This window comes from Nicotiana sylvestris, chromosome 10 (genome assembly GCF_000393655.2).
Source record: "Nicotiana sylvestris chromosome 10, ASM39365v2, whole genome shotgun sequence".
Taxonomy (NCBI): Eukaryota; Viridiplantae; Streptophyta; class Magnoliopsida; order Solanales; family Solanaceae; genus Nicotiana; species Nicotiana sylvestris.
The window spans coordinates 150,548,029-150,565,162 of record NC_091066.1 but is presented as its reverse complement, the minus strand read 5'-3'; the positions used below and the strand labels follow the sequence as shown (position 1 = coordinate 150,565,162).

Genomic DNA, 17,134 nt, shown 5'->3' with positions numbered 1-17,134 from the left:
TAATATGAAGTGCAATATACTTTAGGGAATTTGGGAGACACCGAATAATTTAAGTACGAAATAAAGAAAAACATAATAGTTTAAGGGAATTTTAGGGTATTAACTATAATAATAAAGCAGACAACTTCAGCACGTAAGTTTAATCCCAGAGAAAGTACCTTGAAACTTCAGTTTTAATATCTGGACCAAATATTAACATCACTACTTGGTAAATGAAGAAATTTTCTATGCGTGTGTTTGAAAAAATAATTGTGGGGTCTGGAGGGGCAGGGGAGCAAGCGTGTTGAATTATTTGAATGTTTGATGTCACAGCTAGTAGTGAAAGAAATATAGTTTCCTTCATTTTCCATTTCACAGCGATCTTCATCACCTTTAGCTCTAATGTCGTCTGCTTCTTCAGGAAATCGTAGCCTTTGGACAGAGATCCGAGAATCAATAAGGAGCATATTGAAAGCTAATTGTGGCCATTTTCATACTCTTTCAATCCTCTTCCTATTGCCTATCTTTTTCTCTCTCGTCGTCTATCCTTCTTTCCACCTTGCCCTCTTTCATCCGGACTATGATTTAACTCAACCAATTCAATTTTCATACTTTTTCAGTTCACACTTCGAAATTATTGTACCCATAGTATATACTCTGTTTCTGGTCCTCCTTTTCCTCTGTGCTGTAGCCACAATTACATACAGCGCACTTCATGTATCCTATGGTAGACCTATCAACCTCGTTTCCTCTATTAAATCTATCAGAAATTCCTTCTTCCCCCTTCTCTCCACCTTTATTGTTTCGCATGCCATTTTCATTTCAATCGCTCTCGTTTTCGCCCTAATCTTTGTTTTTTTAGTCCAGGTTCTTCAAACTCTTGGATTAATTGAACTTAAATACGACTCGAATCACTTCTTGTTTTTGGTTATTCCTGTGTTGATTGTGCTCGTGCCAGTTTTGATATGGTTGCAGGTTAATTGGTCATTAGCTTATGTGATAGCAGTAGTCGAATCCAAGTGGGGTTATGAAACATTGAGGAGAAGTTCCTATTTGGTGAAGGGGCAGAGATGGGTAGCTTTTCGGATACATTTGTATTACGGGCTTATAATGGGAATAATGGTGGTTTCTGGTGCCATGTATTTAGTCACTGTGGGTGCAGCGAAGGGTAATCAGTGGAGAAGTTCAGGGGTAATATTACAGACTGCGCTAGTTTCAGTGTTGGGATATCTGATGATGGGCCAATTTCTTGTGGGGAATGTTGTCTTGTATATGCATTGTAACGACTTAAACGGTGAAAAATTGCCCTTAGAAATCAGTCACAACGATGATCTTCTTCCAATATCTTCTGCTCCTATGGAAAATTGTGGCCTATGGACAGAGATCGTAGAATCAAGCCGCAGCAGATTCAAAGCTAATTCCGGCCATTTTCATGCACTTTCAATCCTCTTCTTATTGCCTATCTCTTTCTCTCTCGTCGCGTATCCTTTTTTCTACCTTGCTCTCTTTCATTCGGACTATGATTTCACTCAACCAATTCAATTTTCACACTTTTTCAGCTCACACTTTGAAATTATAGTACCCATAGTGTACACTCTATTTTTGGTCCTCCTTTCCTTATGCGCCGTAGCTACCACTACATATAGCGCGGTTCATGCATACTATGATAGACCTATCAACCTTTTTTCATCTATTAAATCTATCACAAAGTCCTTCTTCCCTCTTCTCTCTACCTTAGTCGTTTTGCATTCCATTTTCATTTCAATCACTCTTGTCTTCGCCCTAGTCTTGACTATTTTAGTCCAAATTCTTCAAACTCTCGGACTCTTTGAACTGAAATATGATTCGAATCACTTGTTGTTTTTGGTTATTCCTGGTTTGATTGTGCTCGTGCCAGTTCTGCTTTGGCTACATGTTAACTGGTCATTAGCTTATGTGATAACAGTAGTGGAATCCAAATGGGGTTACGAAACACTGAGGAGAAGTTCCTATTTGGTGAAGGGGCAGAGATGGGTAGCTTTTGGGTTACATTTGTATTGCGGGCTTTCAATGGGAATAATGATGGTTTGTGGTTCAAGGTTTTTAGTCATTGCGGATGCAGCGAAGGGTAATCAATGGAGGAGCTTGGTCGTGATACTGCCGACTGCGCTGATTTCAGTGATGGGATATCTAATGATGAATCAGTATCTTGTGGCGAATGTGGTGTTGTATATGAAATGCAAGGACTTGAACTGTGAAAAATTACACTCCGGAACTGGCGAGTTTGCTGGCGAGTATGTTTCCCTGCCCTTGGATGAAGAGAAGGATCATGCTAATGCGTAATTTGTAAACAGTGAATCTGGCTGGCTATTTGTGCAACTGTCTTTTTGATTAATGCCTCTAGGAATCGTATAATATTTGATTGTCTTTGTAGAAAGTTAAACGTGTGTGCTAGATGGTTCTGCTCTTTTTTCTTCTTGTTGAATATTGAATAAAAACGTACAGTAGTTGTAATTGATATGTATTACAGTGATAAACAATTATGGAGTATATGTATTATTGTGTTGAACCAAAACCTACAGTTTCTCAACTGTCATGACACCTCAACCCAATTTTTAAAAGAACGTATTACTTAGGAAATTTTTGTTTTGTTAATTAAGTCCAAATGACCAAATTAGTGCAGTTCAAATTTGCATAGATCGTCATCCTTGTAAAGAAAGAAAGACACTCAAGACTTTATATAGTGATTTAAGTCTATATTTAGTTTCAAGATACATAGGATTCATTACTTGTTGAGGCTCCACAAATAATCGTCATATAAAATACTAAAATGTATCTATCTTCTTTGCTCACTTAATCAAGGATCACAAGTTCAGGCTCTCGATATTGAGTCGCCTTTATAATTAAGGAGTGTTTAGCTTTCAATATGAAATTTACTAGCACGAATCCAAATTTAATCATGTTCCAATACGAGTACCATGCAACAAATCAAAAATATAAAGATAAAAGTCAAATTGACTAGTAATGTTTGAAGGAAAAGCAATTTGTACGTTTCTTTTTTTGAAATTCTTCCTCTTGTCGTTACAGAATATAAAAGTCAAATAAATCTTAACTCGAAAATAAAAGAATTGATGAGAAAAAAGATGCAGGATATACAAGTAAAAGGGTTATAATATCTATCAAGACCCAAATTTCCCTCCGTAAGATGTCGTGATGACACCTAGTCTCTACGAATAGGTGAGCCTAACAGTTGCGGAAAAACTGAACAGCAACAGAGATAACTACTAAACCTTAATGATAATAGGTATATGTATAAAGCTGGAAAATTGCCGCTTGGCATATACAAGTAAAACCAACAATTTTAAGCATAAACAACTCCCTAAAGACCCGGTAGTCACAAGTCACAAGCTCTAGGGAAAAACACTAATTGTATCTATACATCAGTGTTTAGGAACAATAAGAAGAACAACATAAAGATAGAGGGGGACTCTGAGGTCTGTGGACGCTGGCAGATGTACCTTGAAGTCTCCGAAAGCCGCAACAAATACTCTCGATTAATAGCGGGGCTGGTAAGAGGTATCTGGGTCTGCACACGAAATATGTGCAGAAGAGTAGCATGAGTACACCACAATATTACCCAGTAAGTGCCAAGCCTAACCTCGGTAGAGTAGTGACGAGGTCAGATCAGGGCCCTCCTGGCATATAATAAATAAGACAAAATAATGTGAAAACACTGAGAATCTAACAAGGAGAATTGTACAGAAATTAACAACATATCACATAGTGATAAACAACAACGGCGCTCCCGAGATACCGTCTTGTAGTCCCCAAAGTAAATACTCAACAAGGAATCTTTCGAGATACTGTCTCGTAGTCCCAAATGTAAATATGCAAGGAGATCTCCTGAGGTGCCGTCTCGTAGTCTCAAAAGTTAATGTGCAGAGGAATCTCCTGAGGTGCCGCCTCCTACTTCCAAAAGTAAATACACAGTTCGAAAATCGATGGAAACAACAATTTACAGCAAGAATGCTACAGTTAAGACTGATACAAATGAAGGAAAAACAAGAATTCAACTAACATGATGCACAAATTTCAAATAAGCATTTAAGATACGTAGACATGCGATATTAGGCTAAATAGGATAACTACACATGTTGGTATAACTCAATTAAGATGTAATAGGTTATTACTCAGTAAAAATCGGATTTTACAATAATTAACATGTGTATCCACTCGTCACCTCGCGTACACGATGCTCACATATCACAGAAGTAACACAACAGTACCAAATGCTAAAGGGATTTCCCCCACATAAGGTTAGACAAGCCACTTACCTCGAACCAAGTTCAATCAATCAGTAAGAATGCCTTTTTCATGATTTTCCGACTCTGAGTGGCCCAAATCTAGGCAAAGGCAATTACATACCATAAATATAACTATAAGAAACTAATTTAATTAATGAAATCAAGACTTTAGCAAGTAATTAGAAAATCTCCCCAAAGAATCGATTTAGGCCTACGTCTCAGAATCAGGTAAAAGTCACAAAATACGAACACTCATTCACCCACGAGTTTACTCGTACCAAAATTATTCAAATTCGATATCAAAACCTCAATCAAAATCCAAAACTTTGGTTGAAAAACTTTCCCAAATTTCTCAACTCAAATCTTAAATTAGAAGGTGAAATTAATGATAGATTAGTGGGATATAACCAAAAACAAGTGAAGAATCATTATCCAATCGATGCCTCTGAAAATCCTTCAAATTATCGCCTAAATCTGAGCTCTCAAAGTCCCAAAGTGTAAATGAGATCAAACCCTCGTAATTCCCATTTTTCTTCCCAGCAATCTCGCTTTTGTGAGGAATCCACTGATCTGTCATTCCACACATGCGGAAAAACTCTCACAGGTGCGGACTTCACTTAAGTCCTCAAAGTTTGCTTTTGCAAACATGGGCCGCTTCTACGTGTCCGCTTCTCCGCTCCTTACTCTGCTCTTGCGAGTTCGCTTCTACGAGACTCTGACCGCTTCTGTGATCCCAGCTGGGCAAGCCCATAATCACTTCTGCGGGTCGATGGCTGCTTCTGCGGTGCCGCACCTATGGCCCAAGGTGCATAGGGGAGATTACACTAGGTGCAACAAAGTTTCATCCATTCCAACACAATTTCAAATGATACGTTAACCACCCGAAATCAACCCGAGCCCCCGAAACCTCAACGAAACATATCGACAAGTCTTAAAACACTTTATAAACTTAGTCGACCCTTAAAATCACATCAAACAACACTAGAAACACTAATCACACTCCAATTCAAACTCAATAAATTTTAAAACTTTAAATTTCTACAACCGATTCCGAAACCTATCAAATCACGTCCGATTGACCTTAAATTTTGCACACAAGTCATATTCGAAATTACGGACTTACTCCAACTTCCGGAATGAAAATCCAACCCTGATATCAAAAAGTCCACTCCCCGTCAAACTTTCCAAAAATTCAACTTTCACTATTTCAAGCCTAATTCAGCTACAAACCTCCAAATCACAATCTGGACACACTCCTAAGTTCAAAATCACCCAACGGAGCTAACGGAGCCGACAAAACTCCATTCTAGAGTCATCTTCACACAGTTCCAACTACGGTCAAAATACTAGAACATAAGCTTCCATTTTAGGGACTAAGTGTCCCAAATCACTCTGAAACCACAAACAAAACCTCCCGGCAAGTCACATAAACATAAAAAGATACAGGGGAAGCAGTAAATAGGGGATGTGGGCTATTACTCTCAAAACGATCGTTCGGGTCGTTATAATATCTCAAAGTGCAGTTTCCTTTATTTTTCATTTCATACCTTAAAATCCCCCTAAACTATCATATTTTGTCATCTTTCTACTTAAACTATTCGGTGTCCCCAAAAATTCCCTGAACTATATTGTCCTTCATATTAAAAACCCCCCATTGCATTCTTAGAGGTACATGTAGTACACGCTCCTAATTATTTAAAAAATGTGTCATGAAGCACTACACGTGGATGTTCAATTCAGCCTAAAACCTGCCTAAATTATCATTTTTTTTATCATTTACCCACTTAAACTATCTGGTATCTCCAAATTCCTCCAAATTATATTCCCTCATATATTAAAACCCTATGTTGGACTTTTAAGAAGTGTCGATCTAATTATATTAACTTATGGTCTGTAAAATATTTTTTATATAGTTTACTCATGATTTATTACTCTCGGATGATTGATTAATTTTAGGAGCTTTGGAAAAAATAATATTTAATGTATTGTGTTAATTTTAGGTTTAATTATGATTGTGTTTTATGCTAAACTCCAATTGAATAAGTCCTTATTTATATTCACTTCATAGCACAGTAAAAATATAAATAAAGGCATATAGTGTTGCATTTCTTTAAAATCATCTTATTATATAACAAAAGATTACATAAAACAAAATTTTGCAAATAAAAAATTAATTGGCCAACAATTACATTCTTTATTTCAAGATTACATAAAAAAGGTTCAAGATATTCAACTTTATTCTCTACAAGGTGTTGAGTTTAATAAGAAGATTTAAATTGGTATTCTTTTAACAATATATGTAAGACATAAAAGAAGACTAAAACAAGAAAGAGAATAAATCATTTCAGATGAAACAAGAGAGGGAGAAATTTTTCTAGAGGAAACCCATATAGAGAACGGAAGAAAAAAGGTTTAAAAATGAAGAAGAAAGTGAAAAATAAAGAAGAAACATTTTAAAAAGAGAAAGAATGAGAAAAAATGAGGAAGAAAGGTGGATATAACTCAGATAAGGAGAATATTTATTAAAAAAATAAATGTGAAAGAGGGTTAGGCTAATTATCCATCATTTTCTGTCATATGATCCATTTTGATGGCTTTTTTCAGCTGTCACGCGCTCCCTAACTAGTTTTTACACACGTTATGCCAGGTCAGCGACGAGGGGGTTTTAATATGAAGGACAATATAATTATAGGGGGTTTTAGAGACACCGAATAGTTTAAGTAGGAAACTGACAAAAATATTATAGTTTAAGGGGATTTTAGGGTATTAACTCTTTCTAAAAGCGATCATCATAATATCTGCTTCTACAGAAAATCTTAGCCCATGGAGAGATATCCTTAAATCAACGAGGCTCATATTCAAAGCTAATTCTAACCATTTCCTAACACTTTCGATCCTCTTCCTTTTGCCTTTCTTTTTCACTCTCATCGTGTATCCTTATTTCCACCTTGCTCTCTTTCATCCCAATTATGATTTCGATGGTTTCACTCAACCACAAATTTCCCACTTTTCCCTTTCTAGTTTTGAAATTGTTGTATCAATAGTGTACACACAGTTTTTCGTTATCCTTTTCCTTTGTGTCGTAGCCACAACTACATATAGTGTAGTTCAAGGATCCTATGGTAGACCTATCAACCTCATTTCCTCTATTGAACCTATCAGAAGTTCCTTCTTCCCCTTTCTCTCTATTAAATATAAATTTCAATGATGAAAACTAAAATATTACTATGGTGCAGGATCATGAGAGATAAAAAAAGGGATTCGAGCAAATCTATCATTGAAGTACGGAAGATGTCAAGAAAAGGAGGAGTAAAAGAATCAAGGCAAAGATCTATCAACGAAAGCATATAAGGAAGATTAATAATTGAAAAAATATGACAACTAAGATGATTAATACAACCTGATTGCTGAAGATATGCGTCGAAAAAGGAAGGCTATAAATTCCATGAATCAAGGAAAAACTTGAGGAGAACTTATGACATATCTCTTTTCAAAAAAGGAAATGACCGGCAATCATGGATCATTTATAGAAGTTCTTTACTTATTCTTGGAATGAATCCTAACAGATTCAATTTCGAAGATCAATTCCCTTGGGACTGCAAAACCTTCAATAGTCTGCCAAAAATTTGCCAAGCCAAAAAGCTCAAGTATAAAATAAAGTATGTCTAGTGAACAACATATACTTTGAACGAACCATTATCACTCTTTTTGTTCTACTCCAAATAATAATTATAGTTCACCCTAGATCTACTGTGTAACTAGTGAGAGAAGAAAGAGAGAAAAATACAAGTGAGGCATTGTATTAAGAAGCGAGAAGTAATATAGTGACTAAGTAGTTGGTGTAAAGTTACATCAACTTTCTTGTATCGAGAAACTTAAAATACTGAAAGAGAACACCGTAGCAACCTACCCAAAGGGACTGGACGTATGATTCATATTGGGTCTAAACCAGTATAAAAATCCTGGTCTATTTAATTCCTGCATTTCATTTCTACTTTACTTATACTCTATTCTTAACTTCAGTCGACCAATAAGTAAACTAGTCAACTACTTAGGGAACAAAAAAAATCGATAATTCATCCCTTCCTGTTGTGCTTTCAATTGGTATTAGAGCAGGTCTCACACTTTTACCTTTTGCTTAACAGCTAGTGACAAATGATCATGTCAAACTAAGTAACTATTGGAGCACTCTTTCAGGAAAGGACATCGCAAATATGGCCACCATACTTGAATATACAACATTTCTCCCACTAAAAACTAGGCATGAAAATTTATGCAAAGTCCTATGATGTCAAAGTATGACGTGTTATAAAAAAGAAAAATTATCCACTGCCAGCAGCTGATCCACCAGCTGATCTTGAAGATATAGATGAATACACAAACAAGCAAATGGTTGTTGTTCAAGTTAATGATAAGATATGAAACTTGCCTTATAATGTTATAAGTGGAGAAGAGTATGAGAAAAGTTCAAGCTATGATGCCACCAAAGAAATGTGGGATAAACTGGAAGTGTAACGACCCGACTGGTCGTTTTGAGCACTTGCACTTCGCTCGGTTTTTTGAGGGCATGAGTAACTCCGTATGATGTATTATGACTTATGTGGATCGTCGGTTTTGGTTTACAGGTTATTCGAAACTTATTTGGAAGAATGATTTCCAGCTTGAAGCTTTAATATTGAAAAGTCTGACCAAGTTTTATTTTTTAGAACATTTCCTCGGATTAGTTTTTTAATGGTTCTGTTAGCTCCGTTGGGTGATTTAGACTTAGGAGCGCATCGTGATCGTGATTTGGAGGTCCGTAGTGGAATTTGGCTTGAAATGGCGAAAGTTAAAATTTTGGAAAGTTTGACTGCTAGTGGACTTTTTGATATCGGGGTCGAATTCCAGTTTCGGAAGTTGGAGCCGGTCTGTACTGTCAAATTTGTCTTGTGTACAAAATTTGTGGTTAATCGGACATGATTTGATAGGTTTCGGCATCTGTTATGGAAGTTTGAAGTTTCAAGTTCATCGATTTTGAATTGAGGTGTGATTCATCGTCTCGATGTTGTTATGTGTATTTTGAGGCCTCGAGTAGGTCCATGTGATGTCATCAGACTTGTCGGTATGTTTGGATGTGGTCTCGAGGGGCTCGGGTGAGTTTCGGACGAGGTTCGGATCATTGTTCTTCATGTTTTCATTGCTGAGGAGCTGCTGGTTCTGGTGTTTCAGCACCTACGACTGATATTCCGTAGGTACGATGGCCGCAGATGTGAGTTTTCGCTGAGAGGTGGAGGTCCGCAGAAGCTATTTAATATTTAATATAGGCCTAATATAGCTATTTCAACTAATTTTTACTCTTTTACTTTATTTTATTACAAGAAAAAAGAAAATTACAATAAAATAGTTCCATTAATGTTTTGTAGTCATTTTCAATCTTGAAAAATACCAAACAATAGTTTATTTTAACAGTCAGTCTTATTTTAATAGTTATTTTACTTAAATAGGATTAATTAATAAATGAGATCGCATTTTTAATCTCGTTCGTAGGGAAAGAATAAAACTTGGGCTCGAGCAACCCGTTTTTAGGCCTAATTTTGGACTTAGCCCATAATTCCCAAGCCCATAATTCCAAGGCCCATACCCCTAACCTAATTCCCACCCCTATATAATAGAACCTAATGCCTAAAAATAGGCTTACACCTAAAATAGACTAACGCCCTAAGACTCTAAAGTCTGAATCAGCGCCACAATTCACAAGACCCTCCCATAATCGTCTTCTTCATTGAAAGACCTAAGAGCTGAAATACATAAAAGAATAAACTCCAAGACCTATACTAAAAGAAAAGATGGTAGAATCCCTCAAACAAAAAGGCAATTATTCTAAATGTGCATTCAGTAGAGAAGGCCATTATTCGAAGTCTAATTTTGCTAACTTGTGATGACCCGGCCAGTTGTCTCATGGGTTACCGCTCTGTTTCCCCCATTTCAGCTTCTTTATGCTTTGTTATCCATGTTTTTGTGGTTTTGGGTTGGTCGAATCGAGTTCGGAACGAGTTTGGTGAAGTTTGAGACACTTAGTCTCTTTTAAGAAGGCTTAAGTTGGAAAAGTCAACTAGATGTTGACTTATGTGTTAGAAGATTCGAAAGTGAGTTCTGATGGTTTGGTTAGATTCGGAAGGTGTTTTGTGACTTAGGAGCGCGATCGGAATGGGTTTTGGAGTTATAGAGAAGATTTAGGCTTAAATTGCCGAAGTTGATATTTTGGCGGTTCCGGTTGATAGGCGAGATTTTGATATAGGGGTCAGAATGGTATTCCAAGAGTGACAGTAGCTTTGTTGTGTCATTTGGGACGTGTGTGCAAAATTTTAGGTCATTCGGACGAGATTTTATAGACTTTTTGATCGAAAGTATAATTTAGGAGTTCTTGGAGTTCTTAGTCTTGAATCCTATGTTAAATTGGTGATTGATGTTGTTGTGAGCATTCCAAAGTTTTGAACAAGTTTGAACGATGTCATGGGATGTGTTGGTACAATTGGTTTGATGTTCCGGGAGTTCCGGGTATATTCCGGGTAGGTTCCGAAATGTTTTAGGCCGAAAATCATAGCTGTAGCAGGTCCAAAAGGGTTGCAGGCCTCAAAGCCCACCCGCGTGGTCCGCACAAAAAGAAGTGCGGCTGTGGTATGTGCTGTTCAGACCGCACAAAATGATGTGTGGCCGTAGTAGGTGTTGTGCGGACCGCACAAAATGCTATGCGGCCGCGGTGGGGAAACATTTCACTGGTCCTACTTCGGAAGCTCATATCTTTTGATCTACAAGAAATTCTGAGATGATTTAAAAACAAAAGTTGTAGCCCTTCGTGTCTAGGTTCTAAAAAGTAAAGGTATCGTAATTTGGACATTTGTAACAAAAGTTATGGCCACAATACTAAAGCCTATCACTGCAAAGGAGAGCTGGTGCGGCCGCGATCGTTTTTGTGCGGACCGCACTGGTTCTGTGCGGACCGCGGTCGATTTTGTGTGGTCCGCGGTGGTGGAAATCTGTGGGGTACTCTATAAATATGTGGTTTTGGGTTTTATTTGATATTTTGACCTAGAGAGCTTTTGGCGATTTTTTGAAGATTTTTCAAGAAATTCATCGGGGTAAGTGATTCTAACTCAGATTTGGCTAGAATACATGAATCTATCATTAAATTTATCATTTAATTCATGATTTGGGATGGAATTTGGGAAGAAAATTGTGAAATCTTTCAAAAATATAAAATGACGATTTGAAGGACCAAATGGTATTGGAATTGGATAATTTTTGTATGGTTAGACTCGTGAGAGTATAAAGATTCTAGTTTGGTGAATTTTGTCAAATTCCGAGACGTGGGCCTGGGGGTCGGGTTTGACCAATTCCAAGAATTTTGTGGTAATTCGCTTGGTTTCACTTGGGCTTTGTTCCCTTAGCATATTGTGACATATTCGTTCTGATTTTGGATAGATTCGACGCATGTGGAGGCCGATTTGAAGGGAAAAGGCATCACGAGCTAGAGATTTAGCCGGTTCGAGGTGAGTAATGATTGTAAATAATGCTATGAGGGTTTGAAACCCTGGATTGCACATAGTAGTGCTATATTGAGGCGAGGCACACGCTTGATGACGAGCGTGGGGTCATATACTATTGGGGATTGTGACTTGGTGCGTCCCAAGTGATGATTTTACAGCGTATTTGACTGAAACTTATTTGTTATCATCATGATTTGGGCTGATTGCCATATTTGGGCTTCGTGCCAACTATTTGAACCCTTCGGGGATTTTTATTACTACTTCCTCACTGTTTTGACTTACTAATTGAACTCAGTCATGTTATTTTTCACTGTTTTACTACTTAGCCATTTTTACTCCGTTTTGAGACTTAAATGATATTTTAATCGATGTTTTGGGCTGAGAAATACTGTTTTACTAATGCCCAAGGGGCTTGTTAGTATTTTTGACTGAGTAAGGCTGAGGGCCTAGTTGTGAGGAAACACTGATACTGATTTGAGGCCGATGGCCTCAAATGTGTACGCCATAAGGTGGCTTGTTGATATTGTTTATGAGGCCGAGGGCCTGAGATATATAGGCCACGAGGTGACTTGATTGATATGAGGCCGAGGGCCTAGATTTGATGCCACGAGATGGCCTGATATTGCACTTGGGCCATAAAGGGCCCTCACTGAGTCTGCACACCCCCAGTAAGCGCGGATACCCATTATGATATGGGATTGAGCCCGAGGGGCAGAAATTGTTGATAGTGTTCCCGAGGGGCGAACTTTTATGTGTTTACTTTATCATAACTGTCTGTGAATTATCTGTTTATTTGTTGTAGAAGTACTTTATTTTGTTTTATTCATTGGTTTACTGCTTACAAATTACCTATTTAATTGCTTCATTATAGAATACCTTGTGTATACGTGTTTTCTTACCTTCAGTCATTATTTATCTTTATTACTCACTGGGTCGGAGTACTCACATTACTCCCTACACCTTGCGTGCAGATCCAGGTGCCTCAGAGGCCGAGTGAGAGCTTTTCAATCGTTCAGCAGTTGTCGGGAATTTTGAGGTAATTGCATGGTGTCCGCATCCCTGATTTCTCCCTTCTATCTTATTACTTTTTCACATTCCTAGACTATCTATGTAATAGGTTGTTCAAACTTGTATTTGAGGCTCTAGACTTGCCACAGCAGATCAGTGTGGGCTGTGTAGTTTCTATGTCTTGTTGACTTCCGCATATCTATCTTGCTTTTTTAAATACTTATTATGATAATTGGTAATTAAACCGTGTTAGCAAATGATTTATTTAAAATGAAAATGGGTTGTGTTTTATAATTTGTCCGGCTTTCCGAGTAATGTGATAGGCGCCATCACGACCGGTATTTGGGGTCGTGACAAGTTGGTATTAGCGCCTAGGTTACATAGGTCTCGTAAGTCATGAGTCGGTTTAGTAGAGTCTCGCGGATCGATACGGAGATACTGTATTTATCCTCGAGAGGCTGCAGAACCTTTAGGAAAAACATCATATTCTTGAAATTTATATCGTGCGAACTTGTTGATCGAGTATTGAACTTTCGTTGTTCTATTCTCTCATAGATAGTGAGGACACGAGCTAAAGGACGGGGTGGACGACCACCAGTGCCACCAGTGGAGGCCACCAAAGGCCGTGGATGCGGTCGTGGTAGAAGTAGAGCAGCAACGGCAGCACCTGTAGACCCACCAGCAGCCCTAGCTCAGGATCAGGCTCCAGCTATGGATGCTCCAACAGTACCAGTTCAGACACTAGCTATGCCCATTGTGATTCCGGTGTTCAGGAGGCCTTGGCATAGATCTTATCAGTTTGCACTGGCCTAGCTCAGGCAGTTTCAGCCACTACAGCAGCAGCTACTTCACAGGTCGGGGGAGGCAATCAGACCCCCCGCTGCTTGCACACCTGAGAAGGTAGTGTAGGGACTTCAGACGCTGGGGGCACCTCCACCCCAGCCGGTTTCACCAGCTCAGGAGTTTGTAGTACCAGTTATGCTAGATAATGAGCAGCGTCGACTTGAGAGGTTTGGTAAACTCCAGCCTCCGACTTTTAGCGGAGCAGAGGGCGAGGATGCCCAGGGTTTCTTGGATAAGTGCCAACGGATGATTCGTACTACAGAGTGGGTCTAGTGGGGAGGCATTTACCATCTTTCAGTTCTCGGGGGCTGCCCTCTCTTAGTGGGAGGCGTATGAGAGGCGTAGGCCTGTTGGTGCAGCGCCCCTTACTTGGCAGCAGTTCTCTATTCTCTTCCTAGAAAAGTATGTACCGCAGTCTCGCAGAGAGGAGCTACGTAGATAGTTTGAGTGGTTGCGACAGGGGGATATGACTGTGTCATAATATGAGTCGAGGTTTTCTGAGTTGGCTCGTCATACCATCTGGATGGTTCCGACAGATCGAGAGAGGATCAGGAGGTCAGTTGATGGTCTTACTTATCAGCTCTGTATTCTTATGACCAGAGAGAGAGTGATGAGTGCTACCTTCGAGGAGGTTGTTGATATCGCCCAGGAGATTGAGACTGTTTGCCGTCAGAAGCGAGAGGAGAGAGAGGCTAAGAGGCCTCGAGGGTCGGGCAGTTATAGTGGTGCTTCTTCGAGGCATGTTCATGTATCTACCCCGGTGGGCGATACAATCATTGTAGACCGTATGTACCGGTCATGTATGGTGACTATTAGGGGTCTGGAGACCCAAGTGGATCTATTACTATTGAGCATGGTGGATTTTGATGTCATTTTGGGCATGGATTGGTTATCTCCGTGTCGTGCTATTCTGGACTGTCATGCTAAGATAGTCACATTGGCTATGCCGGGTGTGCCACGGATCGAGTGGCGAGGTGTGACTGATTACGTTCCTAGTAGAGTGATCTCCTTCTTGAGAGCCCAGCGTATGGTTGGGAAGGGTTGTCTTTTATACCTAGTGTTTGTGAGGGATGTTAGAGCTGAGAATCCCAGTATTGATTCTGTTCCAGTTGCGAGGGATTTTCCCGATGTGTTTCTTGCAGACCTGTCGGGCATACCACATGACAGGGATATTGATTTTGGTATTGACCTGGTGCCGGGCACTTATCCCATTTCTATTCTGACGCATCGTATGGCACCATCGGAGTTGAAGGAATTGAAGGAGTAACTTCAGGAGCTCCTAGATAAGGGTTTCATTCGGCCTAGTGTGTCACATTAGGGTGCGCCGGTTCTGTTTGTGAAGAAGAAGGATGGCACAGTGAGAATGTGCATTGATTATAGGCAATTGAATAAGGTAACAATTAAGAACAAGTATCATTTGCCTCGCATTGATGATTTATTTGACCAGCTTGAAGGAGCGAGGGTGTTCTCCAAGATTGATCTCCGTTCAGGTTATCACCAGTTGAAGATCAGGGACTCGGATATTCTTAAGACGGCTTTCAGGATTCGATATGGTCATTATGAGTTCTTGGTAATGTCTTATGGGCTGACTAGTGCCCTAGCAGCGTTCATGCATTTGATGAATAGCGTGTTCCGGCCGTATCTCGATTCATTCATCATAGTGTTCATTGATGATATTTTGGTATATTCGTGTAGTCAGAAGGAGCATGCGGAGCATTTGAGAGTTGTATTGCAGAGATTGAGGGAAGAGAAGCTTTATGCAAAATTCTCAACCTGTGAGTTTTGGCTCAGTTTAGTGGCTTTCTTGGGGCACGTGGTATCCAGCGAGGGTATTCAGGTTGATCCGAAGAAGATAGAGGCGGTTCAGAGTTGGCCCAGACCGTCCTCAACCACAGAGATTCGCAGTTTTCTTGGTTTGGCAGGCTATTATCGCCGATTTGTTCAGGGATTCTCATTTATTGCATCGCCCTTGACCAAGTTGACTCAGAAGGGTGCTACATTTGTATGGTCGAACGAGTGTGAGGAGAGCTTTTAGAAGCTCAAGACAGCTTTGACCACAACTCCAGTGTTGGTTTTGCCATCAGGTTTAGGTTCATATACCGTGTATTGTGATGCTTCGAGAGATGAGATTGGTTGTGTGTTGATGCAAGAGGGTAGAGTTATAGCTTATGCTTCTCGTCAGTTGAAGCCCCATAAGAAGAACTACCCCGTTCATGATTTGGAGTTGACTACAATAGTTCATGCATTGAATATTTGGAGGCATTACTTGTATGGAGTATCTTGTGAGGTGTTCACTGATCATCGCAGTCTTCAACATTTGTTCAAGCAAAAGGATCTTAATTTGAGGCAGTGGAGATGGTTGGAGTTGCTTAAGGATTATGATATCACTATATTATACCATATGGGAAAGTCCAATGTGGTGGCTGATGCTTTGAGTCGAAAGACAGTGAGTATGGGAAGTTTGGCATATATTCCAGTTGGGGAGAGACCTCTTGCAGTTGATGTTCAGGCCTTGGCCAATCGGTTTGTGAGATTAGACATTTCGGAGCCCAGTCGGGTATTGGCATGTGTGGTTTCTCGATATTTATTATATGATTGCATCAGAGAGCGCCAGTATGACGATCCACATTTGCTTGTCCTTGAGGATAGAGTTCAGCATGATGATGCTAGAGATGTGACCATCGGTGATGATTGGGTATTGAGGATACAGGGCCGGATTGTGCCCAATGTGGATGGGCTTCGGGAGTGGATTCTGGAGGAGGCCCATAGCTCGCGGTATTCCATTCATCCGGGTGCCGCGAAGATGTATTAGGATTTGAAGCAACACTATTGATGGAGAAGAATGAAGAAAGATATTGTGGGATTTGTAGCTCGGTGTCTCAATTGTCAGCAGGTGAAATATGAGCATCAGAGACCGGGTGGCTTGCTACAACAGATGGATATTCCTGAGTGGAAGTGGGAGAGAATCACTATGGACTTTGTTGTTGGACTTCCACAGACTTTGAAGAAGTTCCATGCTATTTGGGTAATTGTGGATCGATAGACCAAGTCCACGCTCTTCATTCATGTGTGTACTACCTATTCTTCAGAGCGGTTGGCATGGATTTATATCTAGGAGATTGTTCGTTTGCCTGGCATTCCGGTTTCCATCATTTAAGATAGAGGTACTCAGTTTACTTCGCAGTTTTGGAGAGCCGTGCAGAGAGAGTTGGGTACTCAAGTTGAGTTGAGCACAACTTTTCATCCTCAGACGGACGGGCAGTCCGAGCGTACTATTCAGATATTGCAGGACATGTTGCGTGCTTGTGTTATTGATTTCAGAGGGTCATGGGATGAGTTCTTACCGCTTGCAGAGTTTGCTTATAACAACAGCTACCAGTCGAGTATTCAGATGGCTCCATATGAGGCTTTGTATGGGAGGTGGTGCAGATCTCCAGTTGGTTGGTTGGAGCCCGGTGAGCTCAAGCTATTGGGGACTTATTTGGTACAAGATGC

General features: G+C 39.7%; 1 protein-coding gene across 1 annotated transcript; it reads left to right on the top strand.

Annotated features, from left to right (window-relative positions):
• Nucleotides 1–304: 304 nt before the first annotated feature.
• LOC104229469 (uncharacterized) lies at nt 305–2,533 on the top strand. Its single transcript, XM_009782122.2, has one exon. The coding sequence runs from the start codon at nt 382–384 to the stop codon at nt 2,299–2,301; it is 1,920 nt and encodes a 639-aa protein (XP_009780424.1). The 5' UTR covers nt 305–381; the 3' UTR covers nt 2,302–2,533.
• Nucleotides 2,534–17,134: the final 14,601 nt, after the last annotated feature.